Source organism: Phocoena sinus, chromosome 7 (genome assembly GCF_008692025.1).
Source record: "Phocoena sinus isolate mPhoSin1 chromosome 7, mPhoSin1.pri, whole genome shotgun sequence".
Taxonomy (NCBI): Eukaryota; Metazoa; Chordata; class Mammalia; order Artiodactyla; family Phocoenidae; genus Phocoena; species Phocoena sinus.
Window position 1 is genome coordinate 96,845,010 of NC_045769.1, and position 24,463 is coordinate 96,869,472.

Genomic DNA, 24,463 nt, shown 5'->3' on the forward strand with positions numbered 1-24,463 from the left:
CACATAGGAGAGATGTGCAAATGATTAATGGTTACGGTTTCCACAAGCCAGGTGTAAATTCACAAATTGTGCTCTTACTGATGAGCAGAGTCATTTTGGATGCATTTGAATCAGGATGCTTGCTGGGCTTGTCTAATGCCTGCACGATTAACACATAATCATTTTGCAATTTGGGCTGCCAGCGCTCTGTTTGGACATAATAGACGCACAGGCAGAAGACTTTGCTGTGTTTCTCTGGATGATGGAAATATCTAGAATAGGGCTATTCAATCTTTCATGTCCATGGGATCACCTGGGGATCTTGTTAAAATCCAGATTCTGAGTGGGGCCCAAGAATCTGTATTTCTAGCAAGCTGCCAATTAATTCCAAGAAACCCACCTTAATTAATTAAAATTTGCCAAATTTATTTATTTATTTAATTGAAGTATAGTTGATTTATAATATGGTGTTAGTTGCAGGTGTACAGCATAGTGATTTAGTATTTTTGCAGATTATACTCCATTATAGGCTATTACAAGATAATGGGTATAATTCCCTGTGCTGTATAGCATATCCTTGTTGTTTATCTGTTCTATATAGAGTAGCTTGTATCTGTTAATCCCATACCCCTAATTTGTCCTTTCCCCCCTTCCCTCTCCCGTTTGGTAACCACAAGTTTGTTTTCTATATCTGTGAGTCTGTTTCTATTTTGCATATACATTCATTTGTATTATTTTTTAGATTCCACATATAAGTGATGTCATACCATATTTGTCTTTCTCTGGCTGGCTTATTTCACTAAGCATAACATTCTTTAGGTCCATCCATATTGCTGCAAATGGCATAATTTCATTCTTTTTTATGGCTGAGTAATATTCCATTGTGCGTGTGCATGTGTGTGTGTGTGTGCGCGCACACACGTCTATGTCTTGGCTATTATAAATAGTGCTGCTTTGAACATTGGGGTGCATGTGTCTTTTTGAATTAGTGTTTTCATTTTTTCCAGATATATACCCAGGTGTGGAATTGCTGAATCATATGGTAGCTCTACTGTTAGTCTTTTGAGGAACCTCTGGGCTGTTTTCCATAGCGGCTGCACCAATTTACATTCCCAACCAACAATGTACAAGCAAGAACCCCACTTTATTTTTATTTAAAAAAATTTTTAAGAACCCCACTTTAAATAAGAGGTGAGGTTTTTAATTTTTCTTTTTTTTTTCTGTCAGTAGCCTTTAAAATGAATATTATGAGGGGTTAAGCTAGAGAGACACAGATGGGAGGTTCAGAGAATGGATTTTTGACTTTGGTGGCTGGGACAGACAAAGAGGTGAGGGAATTCAGAAGTCACTATGTAATGTCATCTAAAACAGAGCCATTGACCAATTTGTTGCCCCTGCCTATGTTTCCGTCTTGACTTCTGAAAATGTAGAATATTAAGAAAACAAAGGTTGTATATACTTTTTCCTCCCTTTTACCTATCAGCTCCAAAATAGTAAAAAGAGAAAATTCCACACCTATCAAGAGTGATTCCTCTAAACCTCTCTTCGGTATATAGGCATTTTTTTAAAAAAAATAAATAAATTTATTTATTTATTTATTTTTGGCTGCATTGGGTCTTTGTTGCTGCATGTGGGCTTCCTCTAGTTGTGGTGAGTGGGGGCTACTCTTTGTTGTGGCATGTGGGCTTCTCATTGCGGTGGCTTACCTTGTTGCAGAGCACGAGCTCTAGGTGCACGGATTTCAGTAGTTGTGGCATGTGGGCTCAGTAATTGTGGTTCACGGGCTCTAGAGCGCAGGCTCAGTAGTTGTGGTGCACGGGCTTAGTTGCTCCGAGGCATGTGGGATCTTCCCAGACCAGGGCTCGAACCCGTGTCCCTTGCATTGGCAGGCGGATTCTTAACCATTGCGTCACTAGTGAAGTCCCAGTATACAGGCTTTTAAAACTTAGTTTTGATCATGGTAATTCCATGGCTTAGCTCTGGAGAACACATTGACATCGTTCCTTCAGGATCATTCTCCAAATGAGGAGCAGGAATGTAACTCAAAAAAAAAAAAAGGAACATTTTTTTCCCACTTCCTTTTGTTTTTCCAAGTTTGTACTGAAAGAAAAAAAATCGTCAACAATAATAACAAAAGCCTATGCTTCCCTGGCAAACACTTGATTCAGATTTAGGGTCTAGATGGGCAAAAATTGCAATGGTCGGATTTAATAACACTTCCTCCAAGAGTGTGTTAATTGACAGAGGCTCTTTTTACTTGAATATTTAACTCCTACTGTATTTATTTATGTATCTATGTATTTATTTATTTTGGCTGCACTGGGTCTCAGTTGTGGCACGTGAGATCTTCGTTGCAACATGCGGGATCTTTTAGTTGCAACATGTGGGATCTTTTAGTTGCAGCATGTGGGCTTCTTAGTTGTGGCATGCATGTGAGATCTAGTTCCTCGACCAGGGGTTGAACCCAGGCCCTCTGCATTGGGAGCACGGAGTATTACCCACTGGACCACCAGGGAAGTCCCCCTATTGTCTTATTTGACATTAAAAACAAGTAGTTTAGCTATGGATACCCAAAAGGAGGCCAAAAGATTCCTGACCTTCAGTTTTCTCCATGGTCATCGGCAAGCATGACTAAGATCTCTTCTAACAGGTAGGCCTGGATGGGTCATGTTCTGCTCCATCACTTTCCTGCATGTTTCCTCAGTTGGTTTCTCAAACCTTTGCTTTTATGTACTTTAAAAGAAATAAAACCAAGTCTTCACCTAAAAGTTGATTCAGTCAGCTTCAGCACCTCATCTGTGTATGAAAATGAATATATTGTATTGATGTATGTGATGCCCTTTATAGTTAATTGATGAATATAATCAGATTTTACCTTCTTGTATTGTTAAAGATTTCAGTGTTTATCTCAGAGTAAAGTGGATCTGTTAACTCTAACAGTCTGATTAGGAAGATTATATTCAAAACTCTGACCATCACAGTAAGACCTTCCTTTTGCAAAATACCCCATATGTGCCAGGGATTATGCTAAGTACTTTACATTTGTTATATAATTTAATAGTATAACAACAAAAACTGGATGAGATGGGTGTATTTATATCTCATTACCGTCCAACCAACTAATACACAAATCTTTTAGAAATAACGAGAAAAATAAAACCAAAGCAGCATTCAGAAAAAGTAAGCAAACTACTCAAGACCATACAACTAGCAATGTTAAAAAAAATCAGATCTAGGTTGGTTTGTTGCTGGTATTAATGCTTTAACCAGTAGACTCTACTTTCTACTACGTCTCTGTCTATGCTATATTTTTTTCTGAAGGTGCATTTCTAAGGTATGGTCTTCATGATGTAATATCACTTTTAAGATGTAACATGGAAATAGCATAAAATTGAGGAAACTATAGTTCTGTCTCTGGTACTGCAAGAAGATATATACTTTGGAAAACAGTGAGCCATTTTACTTCTTGGGATTTCCTTTTGCTTATCTGTCATATAGAAATTGAAGTAGATATTTAAACAACTTATTTACACCACTGTCATTCTAGTAATTTATAGATTATATGGTGGTTGAGGGTCTCGGATTTTGGCTGTGCACTTCTTTCTCTGGCTGAAGTGCCTCTTTTACATCTCCTACTCTTTCATCCCGCCCTTCTGTGGAAGGTTAAGAATTTTCTCTCAAATCCTACATTTTCCATCTTTCTCCCCTCCCAAATTTCCTGTTTATGAGTCCATTGCAATCATTATATGCCAGGAAGTACAACACGGATTCACTGCAATTTGAAAACATTTTTTGATAATTGACCCAGCATGTGCACAGTTTCCCTGGTCGCCTGCCAAGTCTTGCTCTCTCTTTGGTATGCTGTCAAGCTAACAGAGTTGTAAATTAGGTAAAGTGACTGTCTTAACCCCAGGAAGCTGAATTTAGAAGACATTTTATCAAAATAAATTATCTGAATTAAAAAATTGTGGCTGCTCTTTAACTCAGTTGTAGGTAATAGGTTTAGAGGAAACTCAGCTGGTCCAGAGAAACCCAAATTCTGTTGGGCTCTTGGTTTATACCAATGAACCCTAGGACAACACCATCACTCACTTGACACTGCAACATTGCAACACACAGAGATCTGTTTACAACAAAGACCATTTTGGTTTTACTCCTCAGAAGGCAGAATTAAAAGTTCATCACAGCTCCAAATTCTAACTTGGGATGTTGCTTCTTATTTGGATGCCATCATTGAGTTCACCTTTTGCTTGAATTTTGTGAAAATCTCTAGCCTTTGTAATGGTGATGGTTGAATAGATGAGGCCAAACTTTGAGAGCCAGTAAACTTTTAATTAATGAACAGATGTATGCATCAGACCTTTAAAGAACTCATAACTATAGCTACACTTATAATGTATACTTACAATTTTCCAAGAACTATGCAAGACACATCAAATGTATTTTCTCATTTAACCCTCAGAACAACTCTCAATTTACAAATGGGCAAGTTGAAACACAAGAGAAGTCATGCCATTTTCCACAAGGTAATTTAGTAAAAGCCAAGATGAATTTTGACCTCATGCCTGTATATTTGCAAAGCTCATGCTCTTTGCCTCCGTGTCATGAACCCATGACTGTTGTGTGGGTTCAATTTGACTGAAAGAAGCATGAAATGTCTTCTAGCAAGAGATTCTCTAATTGAGAGCTCAAGCATTAAATACTACAAAAGACAAATACTGCAGTGATTGTTTTTTCTCATCCAGGTTTTTATTTCTGTAAGTTTGCACTTACATTGAAATTTTAAGAAATTCAGTTGTTTTTTTCTTGAGCATTTTGAACTTCTGTCACATATTCTGTCTTTATTGATATATCAAATTTCTTAAAGTTTTCTTTTATGTAAATGCTTGAGATGAAAATACAACCAACCTAGGGTCTCCATAAACACGTTTCCTCTTTTTCGAGGCCATCACTCTTCCATTAAGACCCATGCCTGGCTTAAAGCACCATGGAAGGTAACACTTGCTCACTGTTCACTATGCGATTTCTGACCCACTTACTTTGTCCCATTCCCTTCACTGTTTTCTGACTTTCTCTCAAAGTTTCCTGATCGTGTTATTAGTTCTCACATTTCTTGCTTCTTCTCACCCTCAGACTTGACACTGTTTCCCTGGATACTGACTTCCTTCCCTCTAAACTGTAATTTGTGTTCACTCAGTGACACTTTCTCATACTTTCTTGGAAAAATAATCTTGGTGGCACATCAGTAGGTAACATTCCTACCAAGCTTTTGTCCTGGACCCTCAAAGAAAAGTCAATCTGAAAAAAAGTAAAAAATAAAAAACAATTTTTAGCTTTAAGAAGGTAACTTCTTATTATAATAACCTATAGTATAATAAGGAAAGGAAACAAACATCAAATTTGTATGTCAATTGGAATGTCAATAATAGAGCAGTTTAAAAAAATACTTATTCATTCATTCAGTCATTCATTTGGCTGTGCCAAGTCTTAGTTGCAGCACGCAAGATGTTTAGCTATGGAATGCAGGATCTTTTTAGTTGCAGCATGAGGAATCTTTAGTTGCAGCATGCGAACTCCTCTTAGTTGTGGTATGTGAGATCTAGCTCCCTGACCAGGGATCGAACCCAGACCCCCTGTATTGGGAGCATGGAGTCTTAGCCCACTGGACCACCAGGGAAGTCCCTAGAGCAGTTTTTTTTTAATTAATTAATTAATTTTATTTTTGGGTGCGTTGGGTCTTCGTTGCTGCGCAGGGGCTTTCTCTAGTTGCGACGAGGGGGGGCTACTCTTCATTGCGGTGCACGGGCTTCCCATCGCGGTGGCTTCTCGTTGTGGAGCACGGGCTCTAGGCATGTGGGCTTCAGTAGTTGTGGCACACAGGCTCAGTAGTTGTGGTGCACGGGCTTAGTTGCTCTGCGGCAGGTGGGATCTTCGTGGACCAGGGCTTGAACCTGTGTCCCCTGCATTGGCAGCAGATTCTTAACCACTGCACCATCAGGGAAGCCCGAGCAGTTTTTTAAGAAGCCAAAATTTTGATTTCTCTTCTTAACATATCCATCAAATGGTTATTAAGTATATACGTTTTCCAGTTACAGAGAACTAAGTACTTCCTAAGGTATCCCAGTCCATTTTTATTCCACTCTTTTGGAATGTTCTTGCTTCTATTAAACAAAATTATATTTCATTGGTTTAAATTGTAAGCCATGCACCCACACAGAGAAATCTATCTCCTAAGACATTTCAACATTTATGGATAATTCTCACTATGCTAACTATCCCATTTATTTTTACCATTCCTTGTAGGAACTGGGTTGGAAACTATCATGTGCTTGTCTCTTGCTGGGGTAGAGGGACCCTACTTTTTCAATATTTGTTTTAAATGAACTAACTTATTTTAATCCCAGTGTGGTCTGCTCAGAAGAGAATGGGACCATTACCACTTTTGTTATAGACACTAAATGTGTTTGTTCATTAGTAAATATGTATTAGACCTCTTTTGGTTGACAGTTGTAAAACAGTCTAACTAAAAAACTAACTAAAAAAAAAACAACAACCAAAAAAGAAGAATTTATATTAGGAGTTTACTGAGGTGTACACAATTTGACTAGGCTTCAGGAAGATCTGGAGCCCAATGCAAATGCCTAAATATCTTGAACCTAACCCTTTTAGATTCTGGCTGAAATAATGGAGTAAATAAGAGAGCAGAGCACAGTATATCCTGCTGACTCTTAAATATCTCTCCAAACTATCCCTAGCTCTTCATCTCCTGCTAACATACTTTTTGAGCCGACCTTTAGATTTCAAATGTGTTACAGCAGTAACCTCAGAGGGAGGCTGTGGCCACAGTAATTCATGGTATTACTATTGTAGATGCAACCTGGTTTCATAGAAAGTAAGATTCTAAGCAAATTACCCACCCCCCCACAATCCCCGCAATATCAAAGAGGTTAGACTAATTATGGTGCATTCAATGATGAAACATAATGGGCCCTTCGAAGTCATGGTTGGAGAGTTTATAATGACATAGGAAAATGTTGATGATATAATTTCAGTAAAAATTGAAGTGCAAGAAACTATATAACCTGTGTTATTCCAATTACATTAAAAACTAAGACTTCCATGTGGAAAATGAATAGAAGCTTAATAGTGATAATATCTAGACTGTAGATTATGAATGATTTGTAGTTTCCTCTGAACATCTTTCCACAGTTTCTATGAGGAACATTATTAATTTTATAAAAAAATAATATGTAAAAGCAATAAATATAAAATTATTCAATTAAATAGGTATAAATTTTGATAATTATGAAGATTGTGATAGTTGTGAGAGTTAATACATATAAAAGGCTCAAAAGAGTGGCCAGTTTTAGGTGCTCAATGTTTCCTTTTTTCTATGTTCAGTGCTGAGCCCTTATATGAAAATAATTTGTCTGGATATTAAATACAAAGGCCAAATTGACATTGAATAAAATTTAAGTCAACAGAATCAAAATAAAGTGTGTTGGAGAGAGAAAATAAATAGGCTTTGTGGGTTGAAGTAGCCTCTGAGACGACATTTAAACTCTAGGTTTTGTCTGATTCTATGATCTACTCCAGAATCATCCAATTAAATGTAGCATAATTAAGGGAATATACTACACATATTCATAATAGTGTACATGTTTACATGTTCTCAAGGCTAATTGCCATTTCTGAACATCATTTAATGTGCCAACACTCTTTAAAGAGGCCTTATAACTTCCCATGTGAACTTTTCCTGTTAGGATGAGACCAAATTATTAAAGTCTTCCTGATCTAAACTTATAGATGTAAATTTGAGAGTAAGGAAACACTCTTCAATGTAAAGTAGAACTGAAACCAAGTTGCAATGGAAATGCTTCCTCTTCAGTTTTCCTTTTTCCTGTTTTTTTTTTTTTTTTTTAAGTTGGAAACTCCTTGCTAGTTCATTGTTCTGTCAGAGGATTAAAAAAAATTATCCTTGGCTTTTGGTTAACAAGTCTTATGTTTGTGCTGAAACTTCCCCCACCTCTCCTCTGCACATCATTTTGCTTTCTTAGCTATGAGTTTGATGCCATGAAAGCCTGCCTCAGCGTACCAATTATAAACGTTTAAGATGAAACCAAGCCACAGATTATACAAATGAAAGGAGGAAAAATAACAGCATTTTGTATAAACAAGGGCAGAGAGACAATTTGTTCTAGTCAAAGATAAATAAAGTTAAACTCTACCCAAATTACCACGTGTCAAGCTAATCATAGGAAATGTTGTTTCTCCAGTGCTTCTGTGCAAAAATAATTGAAATGACATTTCACAAAATCTAGCAGAGGAAAAAAAAAAAAAAAAAAAATCTAGCAGAGGTAAATTTTTTAAAAACAGGCTTGCAAGCTTCCAGATACTTCAGCTCACCCTAAGAGCTATTTGCGCTACTGAAATAATTGAAGAACATAGTTTCAAAATGTGTTCTTTCTGCTTGAGAGAATCAAGGCCATCTCTTGGTGTTCAAAGTAAACCCAGGTATGTTAAAGGGACCTCCCAAATCCCGTAGGCTGTCCTTTGAGAATCACCCAGTGACACTTATTTTTTGTTCATTTCTATACCTTCATAGCATCTGTCAATGTGCTCATTGTAAAATCCATTTACCCATCATCTGTTCTTGCATACTGTGTATGAAACGTATTGGCAATGGTAATTCAGAAATTAATTTAGAGTTTATTGGGGCAGTTAGCAAGTAGCAGTATTAGAACAAAGATGAATAACGTATTCATTTGTTTTGTCCCTCATTCTGTCTAGTCTTCTCTGAGGTAAATATTGCTCAAGGTTATAAAATGAAAGCTCTACAAGTCACAATCACATAACTGTCAAGCACTGCTGCAGCCTCTCCCAACGCGGAGCACAGGCTCCGAACGCGCAGGCCCAGCGGCCATGGACCATGGGCCCAGCCGCCCCGCAGCATGCGGGATCCTCCCGGACTGGGGCACGAACTCGCATACCCTGCATCAGTAGGTGGACTCCCAACCACTGCGCCACCAGGGAAGCCCTCAAGCACCTTATTTAATTTCATTCAGATCTATACCAATTCTTAAGGGACCATCACTATCTTCCAATTTACACAAAGATTGAATAAAAACTGATCAAACATTTATGGGATTGAATGGTCATCCTAAATTTTGTCTGCTATTACTGGAGAGAAACCTAGGCCAAGAAGTTTATTTAGCCTTTTAGGCAGTGGGGCTCCATTGAAAGCTTGTGAACAGAGGACTGACATGATTACAACTGACAGTGACATACAAAATTGATTTCTTGATCATTGCTTACATGTTTTTTTTTCTTTATTATAAAGGCATAAAAAGTATTCTAACAACCCAAAGCACACAGACTTGTTGGAAAGTTAAATCACTGTGGCAGACAGTACATCCAGTCCTCTACATTTCCTAGGCATCCTTGGAGTTATATAACTTGTTCTGGCCGACAGTCTCTGAGTGACAAAGCCACCTCTAGGCTAAGGTGGGAAAGATCTGTGATGCCTCCTGCATCCTCTCTCCCGCTCAGTGTCAGCATTGGAGGCTGTCAGCTGAGATAGTGAGTCATGAGATGGGAGCTGCCTATAGCAACCACAAGGAGAGTTGCCCTGGAGCCTTGCCCAACATAAAAGGTAGAAGTTTGTTGAATTTTGCCACTGATGTTTCAGCATCGCCTAGCTTATCCTATTATAATGATAAACAAGTATAAGAAAAGATACACAAGCTTATGATAATGGGAAAAAAGGTAAATTAAAACAATGAGTTACCATTTCACCTATTACAGTTTCACTTATTATTGTTGAAAAAAAAAAGAAAAGTCAGAAAATACCAAACTTTGATAAGATGTGGACAAGCACAAATATTCTTGCATTGCTGGCAGAGATACTAAAAGATGATAAAGTAATTTTGGAGAGCAATTTGGAAGTTAGTAATGAAATTAAGAAGGACATGATCTATGGACTAGGAATCTACCCCATTGAAAATGTCACAGAGGTCTATAAAGGGTATATGCCCAACACTGGCATACTGTCCCTTCTCCAAGTCCTGCTAACATGATTTTTCTGTTGATCTTTTTTAGATTTTAATTGGGTTTCAGAGGACTTGTGACAGTGAAAAATCTGAGGTAACCTATATGTCTATTTCTGGTAAAATAAGTAAAGTATCACAATCATTGAATGGGATATATATAGTAAAACTTGGAGATAGATTTTAAATACATAGTTTTAAATTATAAATTAAGGAGATTAAGCATCCTTTACATAAGCTGAAAACACAAAGACACATCAAATAACATATGTTTTACAAAGTTACATATATAGGCAAGACTGTGGGTAGGGAGGAGAAAGAAAATGAGCACTGAAGATAAAAGGGAAAACAAAAATAAAGTAAAACAAGAGAAGGGCTTTGCATAGAACAATTGAGGAGCATGTTTAATTCTGCGGCAATAAAGAACATTAAAAGAAAAAAATCACCTGTACAATTCAGAAACCACCTTGAGACATATCCATTTTAATATACTTGTATCTCCCATACTTGCTTCCAAAAATCTTTAAGGATAGGTTCACCTTTGCATAGGCCTATATTACCCCCATTGTAGGGACATAGCTCTTATTATCAACATGACCTTGGTCAGGGATTCATAAAATATCAACTGAAAACTTCCCTAGACCACACCTGGTCCAAATAATAACCTCATTTACTTAACTTGACTCAAAGAGATGAAGTCACTTTTTTGAACTAAAAGAAAAATTCAAGGGTCAGGGTCAGCATTGAACTTTGAAAGTTAGATCTCCCATTACCACTAATCAGCTCTTTTTCCACATCCCTGTTACACAGAAGTGTGTGATGACTGCCTGAACGAGATCAAAATAAACATCATCTGTCTGAATATTAGTCGGACTAATTTATGTTTCACCAATTATGCTTGACTCTTGAAGAAATATATTTTAAGATGATTTTTCAAGTACCCAGGCAACATTTGCAGAGAAAACTGTGATGTTATTAGAGACTGAGCTGTTGATTACAAACAGGGTGAAATTTTGGCTTTATGTGATTTGTCTAAAGAGGCAGCAAAATGAGTTGAAGTAGAAACTTTCACAGGGCACTATGTGGGCCCTGTTCATCCTCATGGAATTTGATCCTTACACTCAAATAAAAAGGAGCTGTTTAGCTGTCATTCAGTTTTGTCATTACATTGGTTAAAGCATAGGAAATGTAAATTATTAAGAAACTTAAACCATGTCCAATTATAACTGCACTCAAAAAATTTTTCTCCCTAAAAGGCACATCTACTGAGATTTTAATCAGAGATGACAGTCATTTTCATTCTAAGCATTTTTTATAGTATTCAATTTCTGGAATATCTCCAAGGAACTTGACATACTGTATAGAGGTGAGATAGATTGAAAGTTGGGAGCATCACTGCCTGAAACTGCTCTTCCCCCCAAATCTTCCACTGAAGGTCTATTCGATGATGGGCAGCATGTTAGTAGGAAAAATTGTAATGTGCACTTAGTAGGTCAATTAAACATGCATATGCTTTTTAAGGATATTTTTAAATTAAATTTTATATATATATATTTTTTTATACAGCGGGTTCTTATTAGTCATCCACTTTATACACATCAGTGTATACATGTCAATCCCAATCGCCCAATTCATCACACCACCACCCCACCCCCCCACCGCTTTCCCCACTTGGTGTCCATACATTTGTTCTCTACAACTGTGTCTCAATTTCTGCCCTGCAATCCGGTTCATCTATACCATTTTTCTAGGTTCCACATATATGCGTTAATATACGATGTTTGTTTTTCTCTTTCTAACTTACTTCACTCTGTACGACAGACTCTAGGTCCATCCACCTCACTACAAATAACTCAATTTCTTTTCTTTTTATGGCTGAGTAATATTCCACTGTATATATGTACCACATCTACTTTATCCATTCGTCTGTCGATGGGCATTTAGGTTGCTTCCATGACCTGGCTATTGTAAATAGAGCTGAAGTGAATGTTGGAGTGCATGTGTCTTTTTGAATTATGGTTTTCTCAGGGTATATGCCCAGTAGTGGGATTGCTGGGTCATATGGTAATTCTATTTTTAATTTTTTAAGGAACATCCATACTGTTCTCCATAATGTCTGTATCAATTTATATTCCCACCAACAGTGCAAGAGGGTTCCCTTTTCTGCACACCCTCTCCAGCATTTGTTGTTTGTAGATTTTTTGATGATGCCCATTCTAACTGGTGTGAGGTGAGATACCTCATTGTAGTTTTGATTTGCATTTCTCTAATAATTAGTGATGTTGAGCAGCTTTTCATGTGCGTCTTGGCCATCTCTATGTCTTCTTTGGAGAAATATCTGTTTAGGTCTTCCGCCCATTTTTGGATTAGGTTGTTTGTTTGCTTGTTTGTTTGTTTTACATCTTTATTAGAGTATAATTGCTTTACAATGGTGTGTTAGTTTCTGCTTTAAAACGAAGTGAATCAATTATACATATGCATATGTTCCCATATCTCTTCCATCTTGCGTCTCCCTCCCTCCCACCCTCCCTATCCCACCCTTCCAGGTGGTCACAAAGCACCAAGCTGATCTCCCTGTGCTATGCGGCTGCTTCCCACTAGCTATCTACCTTACGTTTGGTAGTGTATATATGTCCATGCCTCTCTCTCGCTTAGTCACAGCTTACCCTTCCCCCTCCCCATATCCTCAAGTCCATTTTCGAGTAGGTCTGTATCTTTATCCCTGTCTTACCCTTAGGTTCTTCATGACGTTTTATTTCTTAAATTCCATATACATGTGTTAGCTTACGGTATTTGTCTTTCTCTTTCTGACTTACTTCACTCTGTATGACAGACTCTAGGTCTATCCACCTCATTACAAATAGTTCAATTTCATTTCTTTTTATGGCTGAGTAATACTCCATTGTATATATGTGCCACATCTTCTTTATCCATTCATCCGATGATGGACACTTACGTTGTTTCCATCTCCCGGCTATTGTAAATAGAGCTGCAATGAACATTTTGGTACATGACTCTTTTTGAATTATAGTTTTCTCAGGATATATGCCCAGTAGTGGGATTGCTGGGTCATATGGTAGTTCTGTTTGTAGTTTTTTAAGGAACCTCCATACTGTTCTCCATAGTGGCTGTACCAATTCACATTCCCACCAGCAGTGCAAGTGTGTTCCCTTTTCTCCACACCCTCTCCAGAATTTATTGTTTCTAGATTTTTTGATGATGGCATTCTGACTGGTGTGAGATGATATCTCATTGTAGTTTTGATTTGCATTTCTCTAATGATTAATGATGTTGAGCATTCTTTCTTGTGTTTGTTGGCAGTCTGTATATCTTCTTTGGAGAAATGTCTATTTAGGTCTTCTGCCCATTTTTGGATTGGGTTTTTTTTTTTATTATTGAGCTGCATGAGCTGCTTATAAATTTTGGAGATTAATCCCTTGTCAGTTGCTTCATTTGCAAATATTTTCTCCCATTCTGAGGGTTGTCTTTTGGTCTTGTTTATGGTTTCATTTGCTGTGCAAAAGCTTTGAGGTTTCATTAGGTCCCATTTGTTTATTTTTGTTTTTATTTCTGTAGGAGGTGGATCAAAAAGAATTTTGGTGTGATTTATGTCACAGAGTGTTCTGCCTATGTTTTCCTCTAAGAGTTTGATAGTTTCTGGCCTTACATTTAGGTCTTTAATCCATTTTGAGCTTATTTTTGTGTATGGTGTTAGGGAGTGATCTAATCTCATACTTTTACATGTACCTGTCCAATTTTCCCAGCACCACTTATTGAAAAGACTGTCCTTTCTCCACTGTACATTCTTGCCTCCTTTATCAAAGATAAGGTGACCATATGTGCGTGGGTTTATCTCTGGGCTTTGTATCCTGTTCCATTGATCTATCTTTCTGTTTCTGTGCCAGTACCATACTGTCTTTTTTTTTTTTTTTTTTTTTTTTTTTTTTTGTGGTATGTGGGCCTGTCACTGTTGTGGCCTCTCCCGTCATGGAGCACAGACTCCGGAAGCGCAGGCTCAGCGGCCGTGGCTCACGGGCCCAGCCTCTCCGCAGCATGTGGGATCCCCCTGGACTGGGGTACGAACCCGTGCCCCCTGCATTGGCAGGCGGACTGTCAACCACTGTGCCACCAGGGAAGCCCCTACCATACTGTCTTGACTACAGTAGCTTTGTAGTATAGTCTGAAGTCAGGGAGCCTGATTCCTCCAGCTCCATTTTTCATTCTCACGATTGCTTTGGTTATTCGGTGTGTTTTGTGTTTCCATACAAATTGTGAAATTTTTTGTTCTAGTTCTGTGAAAAATACCGGTGGTAGTTTGATAGGGATTGCATTGAATATGTAGATTGCTTTGGGTAGTATAGTCATTTTCACAATGTTGATTCTTCCAGTCCAGGAACATGGTATATCTCTCCAGCTATTTGTATCATCTTTAATTTCTTTCATCAGTGTCTTATAATTTTCTGCATACAGGTCTTTTGTCTCCTTAGGTAGGTTTACTCCTAGATAGTTTATTTTATTTATATTTTATTCTGTTGCAGTGGTAAATGGGAGTGTTTTCTTGATTTCACGTTCAGATTTTTCATCATTAGTGTATAGGAATGCAAGAGATTTCTGTGCATTAATTTTGTATCCTGCTACTTTACCAAATTCATTGATTAGCTCTGGTAGTTTTCTGGTAGCATCTTTAGGATTCTCTATGTATAGTATCATATCATCTGCAAACAGTGACAGCTTTACTTCTTCTTTTCTGATTTGGATTCCTTTTGTTTCCTTTTCTTCTCTGACTGCTGTGGCTAAAACGTCCAAAACTATGTTGAATAAGTGTGGTGAAGGTGGGCAACCTTATCTTATTCCTGATCTTAGTGGAAATGCTTTCAGTTTTTCACCATTGAGGACGATGTTGGCTGTGGGTTTGTTATATATGGCCTTTATTATGTTGAGGAAAGTTCCCCCTGTGCCTAGTTTCTGCAGGGTTTTTATCATAAATGGGTGTTGAATTTTGTCAAAAGCTTTCTCTGCATCTATTGAGATGATCATATGGCTTTTCTCCTTCAATTTGTTAATATGGTGTGTCGTGTTGATTGATTTGTGTATATTGAAGAATCCTTGCATTCCTGGAATAAACCCCACTTGATCATGGTATCTGATCCTTTTAATGTGCTGTTGGATTCTGTTTGCTAGTATTTTGTTGAGGATTTTTGCATCTATGTTCATCAGTGATATTGGCCTGTGGTTTTCTTTCTTTGTGACATCCTTGTCTGGTTTTGGTATCAAGGTGATGGTGGCCTGGTAGAATGAGTTTGGGAGCGTTCCTCCCTCTGCTGTATTTTGGAAGAGTTTGATAAGGATAGGTGTTAACTCTTCTCTAAATGTTTGATAGAATTCTCCTGTGAAGCCCTCTGGTCCTGGGCTTTTGTTTGTTGGAAGATTTTTAGTCACAGTCTCAATTTCAGTGCTTGTGATTGGTCTGGTTATATTTTCTATTTCTTCCTGATTCAGTCTTGGTAGGCTGTGCATTTCTAAGAATTTGTCCATTTCTTCCAGTTTGTCCATATTATTGGCATAGTGTTGCTTGTAGTCATCTCTGATTATCTTTTGTATTTCTGCAGTGTCAGTTGTTACTTCTCCTTTTTCATTTCTAATTCTATTGATTTGAGTCTTCTCCCTTTCTTTCTTGATGAGTCTGGCTAATGGTTTATCAATTTTATTTACCTTCTCAAAGAACCAGCTTTTAGTTTTATTGATCTTTGCTATCATTTCCTTCATTTCTTTTTCATTTATTTCTGATCTGATTTTTATAATTTCTTTCCTTCTGCTAACTTTGGGGTTTTTTTTTTTCTTCTTTCTCTAATTGCTTTAGGTGCAAGGTTAGGTTGTTTATTCGAGATGTTTCCTGTTTCTTAAGGTAGGATTGTATTGCTATAAACTTCTCTCTTAGAACTGCTTTTGCTGCATGCCATAGGTTTTGGGTCATCGTGTCTCCATTGTCATTTTTCTCTAGGTATTTTTTTATTTCCTCTTTGATTTCTTCAGTGATCACTTCGTTATTAAGGAGTGTATTGTTTAGCCTCCATGTGTTTGTATTTTTTACAGATGTTTTCCTGTAATTGATATCTAGTCTCATAGTGTTGTGGTCAGAAAAGATAATTGATACAATTTCAATTTTCTTAAATTTACCAAGGCTTGATTTGTGACCCAAGATATGATCTATCCTGGAGAATGTTCCATGAGCACTTGAGAGAAATGTGTATTCTGTTGTTTTTGGGTGGAATGTCCTATAAATATCAATTAAGTCCATCTTGTTTAATGTATCATTTAAAGCTTGTGTTTCCTTATTTATTTTCATTTTGGATGATCTTTCCATTTGTGAAAGTGAGGTGTTAAAGTCCCCAACTATGAATGTGTTACTGTCGATTTCCCCTTTTATGGCTTTTAGTATTTGCCTTATGTATTGAGGTGCTTCTATGTTGGGTGCATAAATATTTACAATTGTTATACCTTCTTCTTGGATCGATCCCTTGATCATTATTTAGTGTCCTTCTTTGCCTCTTCTAATAGTCTTTATTTTAAAGTCTATTTTGTCTGATATGAGAATTGCTACTTCAACTTTCTTTTGGTTTCCATTTGCATGGAATATCTTTTTCCATCCCCTTACTTTCAGTCTGTATGTGTCTCTAGGTCTGAAGTGGGTCTCTTGTAGACAGCATATATATGGGTCTCGTTTTTGTATCCATTCAGCCAATCTGTATCTTTTGGTGGGAGCATTTGTCCATTTACATTTAAGGTAATTATCGATATGTATGTTCCTTTTCCCATTTTCTTAATTGTTTTGGGTTCGTTAGTGCAGGTCTTTTCCTTCTCTCGTGTTTCTTGCCTACAGAATTTCCTTTAGCATTTGTTGTAAAGCTGGTTTCGTGGTGTTGAGCTCTCTCAGCTTTTGCTTGTCTGTAAAGGTTTTAATTTCTCCATCAAATCTGAATGATATCCTTGCTGGGTAGAGTAATCTTGGTTGCAGGTTTTTCTCCTTCATCGCTTTAAATATGTCCTGCCAGTCCCTTCTGGCTTGCAGAGTTTCTGCTGAAAGATCAGCTGTTAACCTTATGGGGATTCCCTTGTGTGTTATTTGTTGTTTTTCCCTTGCTGCTTTTAATATGTTTGCTTTGTATTTCATTTTTGACAGTTTGATTATTATGTGTCTTGGCATATTTCTCCTTGGATTTATCTTGTATGGGACTCTCTGTGCTTCCTGGACTTGATTAACTATTTCCTTTCCCATACTAGGGAAGTTTTCAACTATAATCTCTTCAAATATTTTCTCAGTCCCTTTCTTTTCCTCTTCTTCTGGAACCCCTATAATTCGAATATTGGTATGTTTAATATTGTCCCAGAGGTCTCTCAGACTGTCCTCAGTTCTTTTCATTCTTTATTCTTTATTCTTCTCTGCAGTAGTTATTTCCACTATTTTATCTTCCAGGTCACTTATCCATTCTTCTGCCTCAGTTATTCTGCTATTGATCCCATCTAGAGTATTTTTTTTTATTTTTATTTTTTGCGGTATGCAGGCCTCTCACTGCTGTGGCCTCTCCCGTTGCGGAGCACAGGCTTCAGACATGCAGGCTCAGCGGCCATGGCTCATGGGCCCAGCCGCTCTGCGGCATGTAGGATCTTCCCAGGCCAGGGCATGAACCCGTGTCCCCTGCATCAGCAGGCGGACTCTCAACCACTGCACCACCAGGGAAGCCCTAGAGTACTTTTAATTTCATTTATTGTGGTGTTCATCATTGCTTGTTTCTTCTTTATATCTTCTAGGTCCTTGTTAAATGTTTCTTGCATTTTCCCTGTTCTATTTCCAAGATTTTGGATCATCTTTACTATCATTATTCTGAATTCTTTTTCAGGTAGACTGCCTATTTCCTCTTCATTTGTTAGGTCTGGTGCATTTTTATCTTGCTCCTTCATCTGCTGTGTGTTTTTCTGTCTTCTCATTTTGCTTATTTTACTGTGTTTGGGGTCTCCTTTTTGCAGGCTGCAGGTTCGTAGTTTCCATTGTTTTTGCTGTCTGTCCCCAGTGGCTAAAGTTGGTTCAGTGGGTTGTGTAGGCTGCGTGGTGGAGGGGACTAGTGCCTGTGTTCTGGTGGATGAGGCTGGATCTTGTCTTTCTGGTGGGCAGGTCCACGTCTGGTGGTGTTTTGAGGTGTCTGTGGACTTATTATGATTTTAGGCAGCCTGTCTGCTAATGGGTGGGGCTGTGTTCCTGTCTTGCTAGTTGTTTGGCATAGGGTGACCAGCACTGTAGCTTGCTGGCCGTTGAGTGAAGCTGGATGCTGGTGTTGAGATGGAGATCTCTGGGAGATTTTCGCCATTTGATATTATGTGGAGCTGGGAGGTCTCTTGTGGACCAGTGTCCTGAAGTTGGCTCTCCCACCTCAGAGGCACAGCACTGACTCCTGGCTGCAGCACCAAGAGCCTTTCATCCACACGGCTCAGAATAAAAGGGAGAAAAAGAAGAAAGAAAGAAAGAAAGAGAGAAAGAAAGAAAGAAAGGAAGGAAGAAAGGAGGGAGGGAAGAAAGAAATAAAATAAAATAAAATAAAGATAAAATAAAGTTATTAAAATAAAAAATAATTATTAAGGAAAAAAATTTTTAAAGAAAAAACAAATAACAACAACAACAAAAAAAACGGACAGATAGAATCCTAGGACAAATGGTGGAAGCAAAGCTATACAGACAAAATCTCACACAGAAGCATACACATACACACCAAAAAAGGAAAAGGGGAAAAAATCATAAATCTTGCTCTCAAAGTCCACCTCCTCAATTTGGGATGGTTCGTTGTCTATTCAGGTATTCCACAGATGCAGGGCACATCAAGTTTATTGTGGAGCTTTAATCCACTGCTTCTGAGGCTGCTGGGAGAGATTTCCCTTTCTCTTCTTTGTTCGCACAGTTGCCGGGGTTCAGCTTTGGATTTGGCCCCGCCTCTGCATGTAGGTCGCCAGAGGGCGTCTGTTTTTCACTCAGACCGGACGGGGTTATAGGAGCAGCTCATTCGGGGACTCTGGCTCACTCAGGCCTGGGGGAGGGAGGGGCACGGAGTGTGGGGCAAGCCTGCGGCGGCAGAGGCCGGCCTGACGTTGCACCAGCCTGAGGCGCGCCGTGCGTTCTCCCAGGGTAGTTGTCCCTGGATCTCGGGACCCTGGCAGTGGCAGGCTGCACAGGCTCCGCGGAGGTGGGTTGTGGATAGTGACCTGTGGTCACACACAGGCTTCTTGGTGGCAGCAGCAGCAGCCCTAGCGTCTCATGCCCGTCTCTGGGGTCCGCGCTTTTAGACGCGGTTCGCGCCCTTCTCTGGAGCTCCTTTAAGCAACGCTCTTAATCCCCTTTCCTCGTCGCGCGCCAAGAAACAAAGAGGGAAGAAAAAGTCTCTTGCCTCTTCCAGACTTTTCTCCGGCCTCCCTCCCGGCTAGCCGTGGTACACTAAACCCCTGCAGGCTGTGTTCACGCCACCAACCCCAGTCCTCTCCCTGCGCTCCGACTGAAGCCCGAGCCTCAGCTCCCAGCCTGTTTTTTTAATGTTGAGCTGCATGAGCCGTTTATATATTTTGGAGATTAATCCTTTGTCCGTTGATTGGTTTGCAAATATTTTCCGCCATTCTCAAGGTTGTCTTTTCGTCTTGTTTATGGTTTCCTTTGCTGTGCAAACCCTTTGAAGTTTCATTAGGTCCCATTTGTTTATTTTTGTTTTTATTTCTGTTACTCTAAGAGGTGGATCAAAAAAGATCTTGCAGTGATTTATGTTAGAGTGTTCTTCCTATGTTTTCCTCTAAGAGTTTTATAGTGTCTGGTCTTACATTTAGGTCTCTAATCCATTTTGAGTTTATTTTTGTGTGTGAATTTTTATTTTATATTGGAGTATAGTTGATTTACAATGTTGTGTTAGTTTCAGGTGTACAGCCAAGTGACTCAGCTATACATGTACATATATCCATTCTTTTTCAGATTCTTTTCCCATATAGGTTATTACAGGATATTGAGTTCCTTGTGCTATACAGTGGGTCCTTGTTGATTATCTATTTTATATAATAGTAGTGTTAATTTGTTATTTGTTAATCCCAAACTCCTCATTTATCTCTCCATACGCTCCATTATCCCCTTTGGTAACCATAAGTTTGTTTTCGAGGTCTGTGAGCCTGTTTCTCTTTTGTAAATAAGTTCATTTGTATCATTTTATTTTTAGATTCCACATATAAATGATACCTTAAGGATGTTATATATGTGTAATCTCCATGTTTCCTATTTAACGTTGCAAATATGTATTATTTTGAATAAAAATACAGCCCTTACCAACTCAAGTCAAAGAATGAAAGCAAAATAACAATAGATAATAAAACACATTATAACAGAATATTTTGACTTTACAATATTGTAGTCTACATTCTGTTTCTTAGCATAACCTTTGATCTAGAATTTTACACTTATATAATACAACAGAAATTAACATTTGTGTATGAAATAAATCTTTTTTGTTAGGAAATCCAGAAATAGAACACAATCATTTAAAATCTTGTCAAATAAAATAACTTTTTTTTAAAATGACAGTTTTTAACATTGGTAATCAGAGTGGGAAATTGGCATTTTTTGCAAGGCTGTCAGTATAATTCTTATGCCAAATAATCTATGTGAATTGAAAAGTAATTTTTTAAAAAACAATTTTATAGCTACCAGCTGTGTGACCTAGAGCATACATCACTTAATCTTTTTAAGTCAATTTAGTTACAATACCACCACACCTAAGAGTTAACATTTTTTTGTGCACTTATTATGGGGCTAGCATTATACTGAGAGGTTTACATGTCATACTACAACTGTATGAGGTAGGTACGATTAGCCTCTTTGAGTTTAAACTTCTTAATCTGTAGAATGGGGATAATTGCCTAGAATTTCATGACTAGTAAGTGGCCAAGTCAGGAATTGAATTCAAATCTGTTGTACCCTACAGTCTAGGGCACTTTTAACCCCATACAATACTTCCTCATGTCGATTTTCTCCCTTACCCTTCCATGGTCAGGGCCTCCCAACCCTGTGTATTCTGTGGACTGATACTTGGTGCATTCTTTCTTCTCCCTTCCCATATTTGTTTGAGAATCTTTCCAACATACTAATCTAGGTCAAGGACAACTAGATCTTCATACTGCTTCTTCCCTTTCTTTTTGATTTTCTGGAAGTAATTGAAAAAAAAAGTCTCTTCAAAACACATATCTTATTGTGTTATTTTCTGCTTAAAGTCATTTAGTGGTTTCTGATTGCTCTCAGAATAAAGTCTAAAATGACTTATTAAGGTTTTCAAACTTTGCATGATCAGACCCCTGACACCTCCCTGGCCTCAAACTTGCTCTTGTTCCAGTGCTCCACACTTCTTCTTGTTATAGGTCCTATAAAGCAGCGGTCCCCTACCTTTTTGGCACTGGGGGCTGGTTTCGTGGAAGACAATTTTTCCATGGGCGGGCGCTGGGGGGGGATGGTTCAGGATGTAATGCGAGCAATGGTTCAGGCAGCAATGCGAGAGATGGGGAGCAAGCAGCAGATGAAGCTTCGCTCACTCGCCCACTGCTCACCTCCTGTTGTGTGACCCGGTTCCTAACAGGCTGTGGACCAGTACTGCAGGGCTTGGGGACCCCTGCTATAAAGGAACACTTCTTTTGCTTGGAGAAGTTTTCCACTACTTATCTATTAACTTTCTCAAGAAAGTGTTTCCTTCTCATATAGTCAACAGTTTCCTTGGTTAAATGCTCTAAGTGGTTCACTGTATTGCTTCATAACATTTAACTCAGTTCATAATGTTTTCTGTACATTTTTTGACCATCACCCAAAGATTCACATTACCATTTAAGAGAAAAGGAGGGGTGACGTCAGCAAGATGGTGGAATTGGAATCCCTGGACCCTCCTTTCCCCCATGAACACATTGATTCAACAACAGTAAATGGACAAACCCCCTTATGAGAAATCCAGAAACAAATCTAGAGGCTCCTGCACCCACTTTGAAGTCAGTAGGAAAAGCAGAGAATCCTCTAACCATAATCCCTACCCCTGGCACAGCACCATACAATCAGAAGGAAACCCCTAGTGCCCACTTCTTCGTGGAGAGGGAAAAGAGTTGGACGATGTGTCCAACACTCCTGCTTTTTTGGGGGGCTTCCCAAGGTACCGGCTTCTATCTCACCTCTGTTCTTGGAGTGCTCATGGGACCTGGCATATTCTAGGTGCCCTGGGGGCCAGGGGGAACAAAAATGGTGGTTTGAAGTAAAAGCAAGCAGTCACCATAGCCCCTCCCTCAGGCTCCACACAGAGCAAGCAGGTGAAAAACCCCAGATCCCAGCTTCTCCCTGGGGAAGGAATGAGTTGAATTGTATATGGGTTTATAATATACATGTAAAAGTATAAAAATATGGTAACAATAGTGTAAAAGGGGAAGTGAAGAAATGAAAGTATACTATTGTAAGAATATTATACTATATAGAGAGTATAATATCACTTGCAAGTAAACTGTGATAAAGATGAATACCATAAACCTCAAAGCAATAAAAAAAAAACCCACTAAAATAACAAAACAAAATTATGGCTAATAAAACAGTAAAGGGGATAAAATAGATTAATAAAAATAATTTTTACGGGCTTCCCTGGTGGTGCAGTGGTTGAGAGTCCGCCTGCCGATGCAGGGGACAAGGGTTCGTGCCCCGGTCCGGGAAGATCCCACATGCCGCGGAGCGGCTGGGCCCGTGAGCCATGGCCGATGAGCCTGTGCGTCTGGAGCCTGTGCTCCGCAATGGGATAGGCCACAACCGTGAGAGGCCCGTACAGCAGGAGAAAAAAAAATAATAATAATAATTTTTACAAAAGAAGGCAGAAGAAAAGGAACATAAAAAATAGGACTGGGCTTCCCTGGTGGCGCAGTGGTTGAGAGTCCGCCTGCCGATGCAGGGGACATGGGTTCATGCCCCGGTCCGGGAAGATCCCACATGCCGCGGAGCGGCTAGGCCCGTGAGCCATGGCCACTGAGCCTGTGCGTCCGGAGCCTGTGCTCCGCAACGGGAGAGGCCACAACAGTGAGAGGCCCACGTACCACAAAAAAAAAAAAAAAAAAATAGAACTAATAGAAAACAAATAGTAAGACTGAAACCGAATCATATGAATAATAGCATTAGATGTAAATATCTCAAGTAACAAGTAGGTTAAAAGTAAAAGAATGGAAACATATACCATGCTAACATTGATTAAAAGAAATCTGGAGTGACTATTTTAATATCAGACAAAGTAAATTTCAGAGAAAAGACTTTACCAGGGTAAAAGGTGATTTCATAATGATAAAGGGGTCAGTTTATCAAGAGGACATAATAATTCTAAATGTTTATGCACCTAATAACAGATTTTCAGAATACATGTCACTACAAACTGATATAATTGTAACTAATAGACAAATCCACAATTTTAGTTATAGATTTTTAAAAAATAAATAAATTTATTTATTTTTTGCTGCTTTGGGTCTTCATTGCTGCACACGGGCTTTCTCTAGTTGTGGCGAGTGGGGGCTACTCTTCCTTGTGGTGCACAGGCTTCTCACTGAAGTGGCTTCTCTTGTTGCAGAGCACAGGCTCTAGGTGCGCAGGACTCAGTAGTTGTGGCACATGGGCTTAGTTGCTCCATGGCATGTGGGATCTTTCCAGACCAGGGATCGAACCCGTGTCCCCTGCATTGGCAGGCGGATTCTTAACCACTGCACCACCAGGGAAGTCCCTTAGTTATAGATTTGAATACATCTCTCTTAATACTTGATAGGAGAATAGACAGAATTCTGGTAAAGAAGACTCAAAATTAAGATGTAAATTATCCCCAATTTATCTAATAGATGCAATGCAGTCCCAGCCAAAACCCCCAGTGGTCTTTGTGTGTCAAAATAGACAAACTGATTCTAAAATTCACATGGAAATGCAAAGGACTCAGCATAGCCAAAACTTTTTTGAGAAAGAATAAAGTTGCAGGACTTATCCTACCTGATTTCAAGACTTAATATAAAGTTGCATAATCAAGACAGTGTGATGATGGTTTCCCGAGTGTATACATATGTTAAAACTAATCAAATTGTACACTTTTAAATATGTGCAATTTACCGTATGTCAATTATACCTCAGTAAAGCTGTTAAAGGTGATTACTGCAAAGAAATCGTGAATTTTAAGTTATATCAGTAATGCAAGAGAAAAGCAAACACTAGAAAATGATAGAGCCGCATTCCTTCCGCCTCCAGTACAAGCCTGTTGGAGTACACGGTGAGGTCAAAAACAACAAGCTAATCAAGTCAAAGAAGAAGTAAACTGGAAAAAAAAAAAGAAAATTTCTAGGAAACTACTTGGTATATGATTAACAGGTACGGTTATTAATAT

At 38.6% G+C, this 24,463-nt stretch overlaps 1 protein-coding gene across 1 annotated transcript in view; it reads left to right on the forward strand.

The window, feature by feature from the left end:
• Positions 1-9,842: 9,842 nt before the first annotated feature.
• Positions 9,843-24,463, forward strand: part of LOC116756386 (RAD52 motif-containing protein 1-like) — a 70,958-nt gene continuing 56,337 nt past the window's right edge. Inside the window, 2 exon segments of the mRNA XM_032636638.1 lie at positions 9,843-10,003; positions 21,456-21,681. Of these exon segments, the coding sequence (XP_032492529.1) occupies positions 9,843-10,003; positions 21,456-21,681 (387 nt within the window).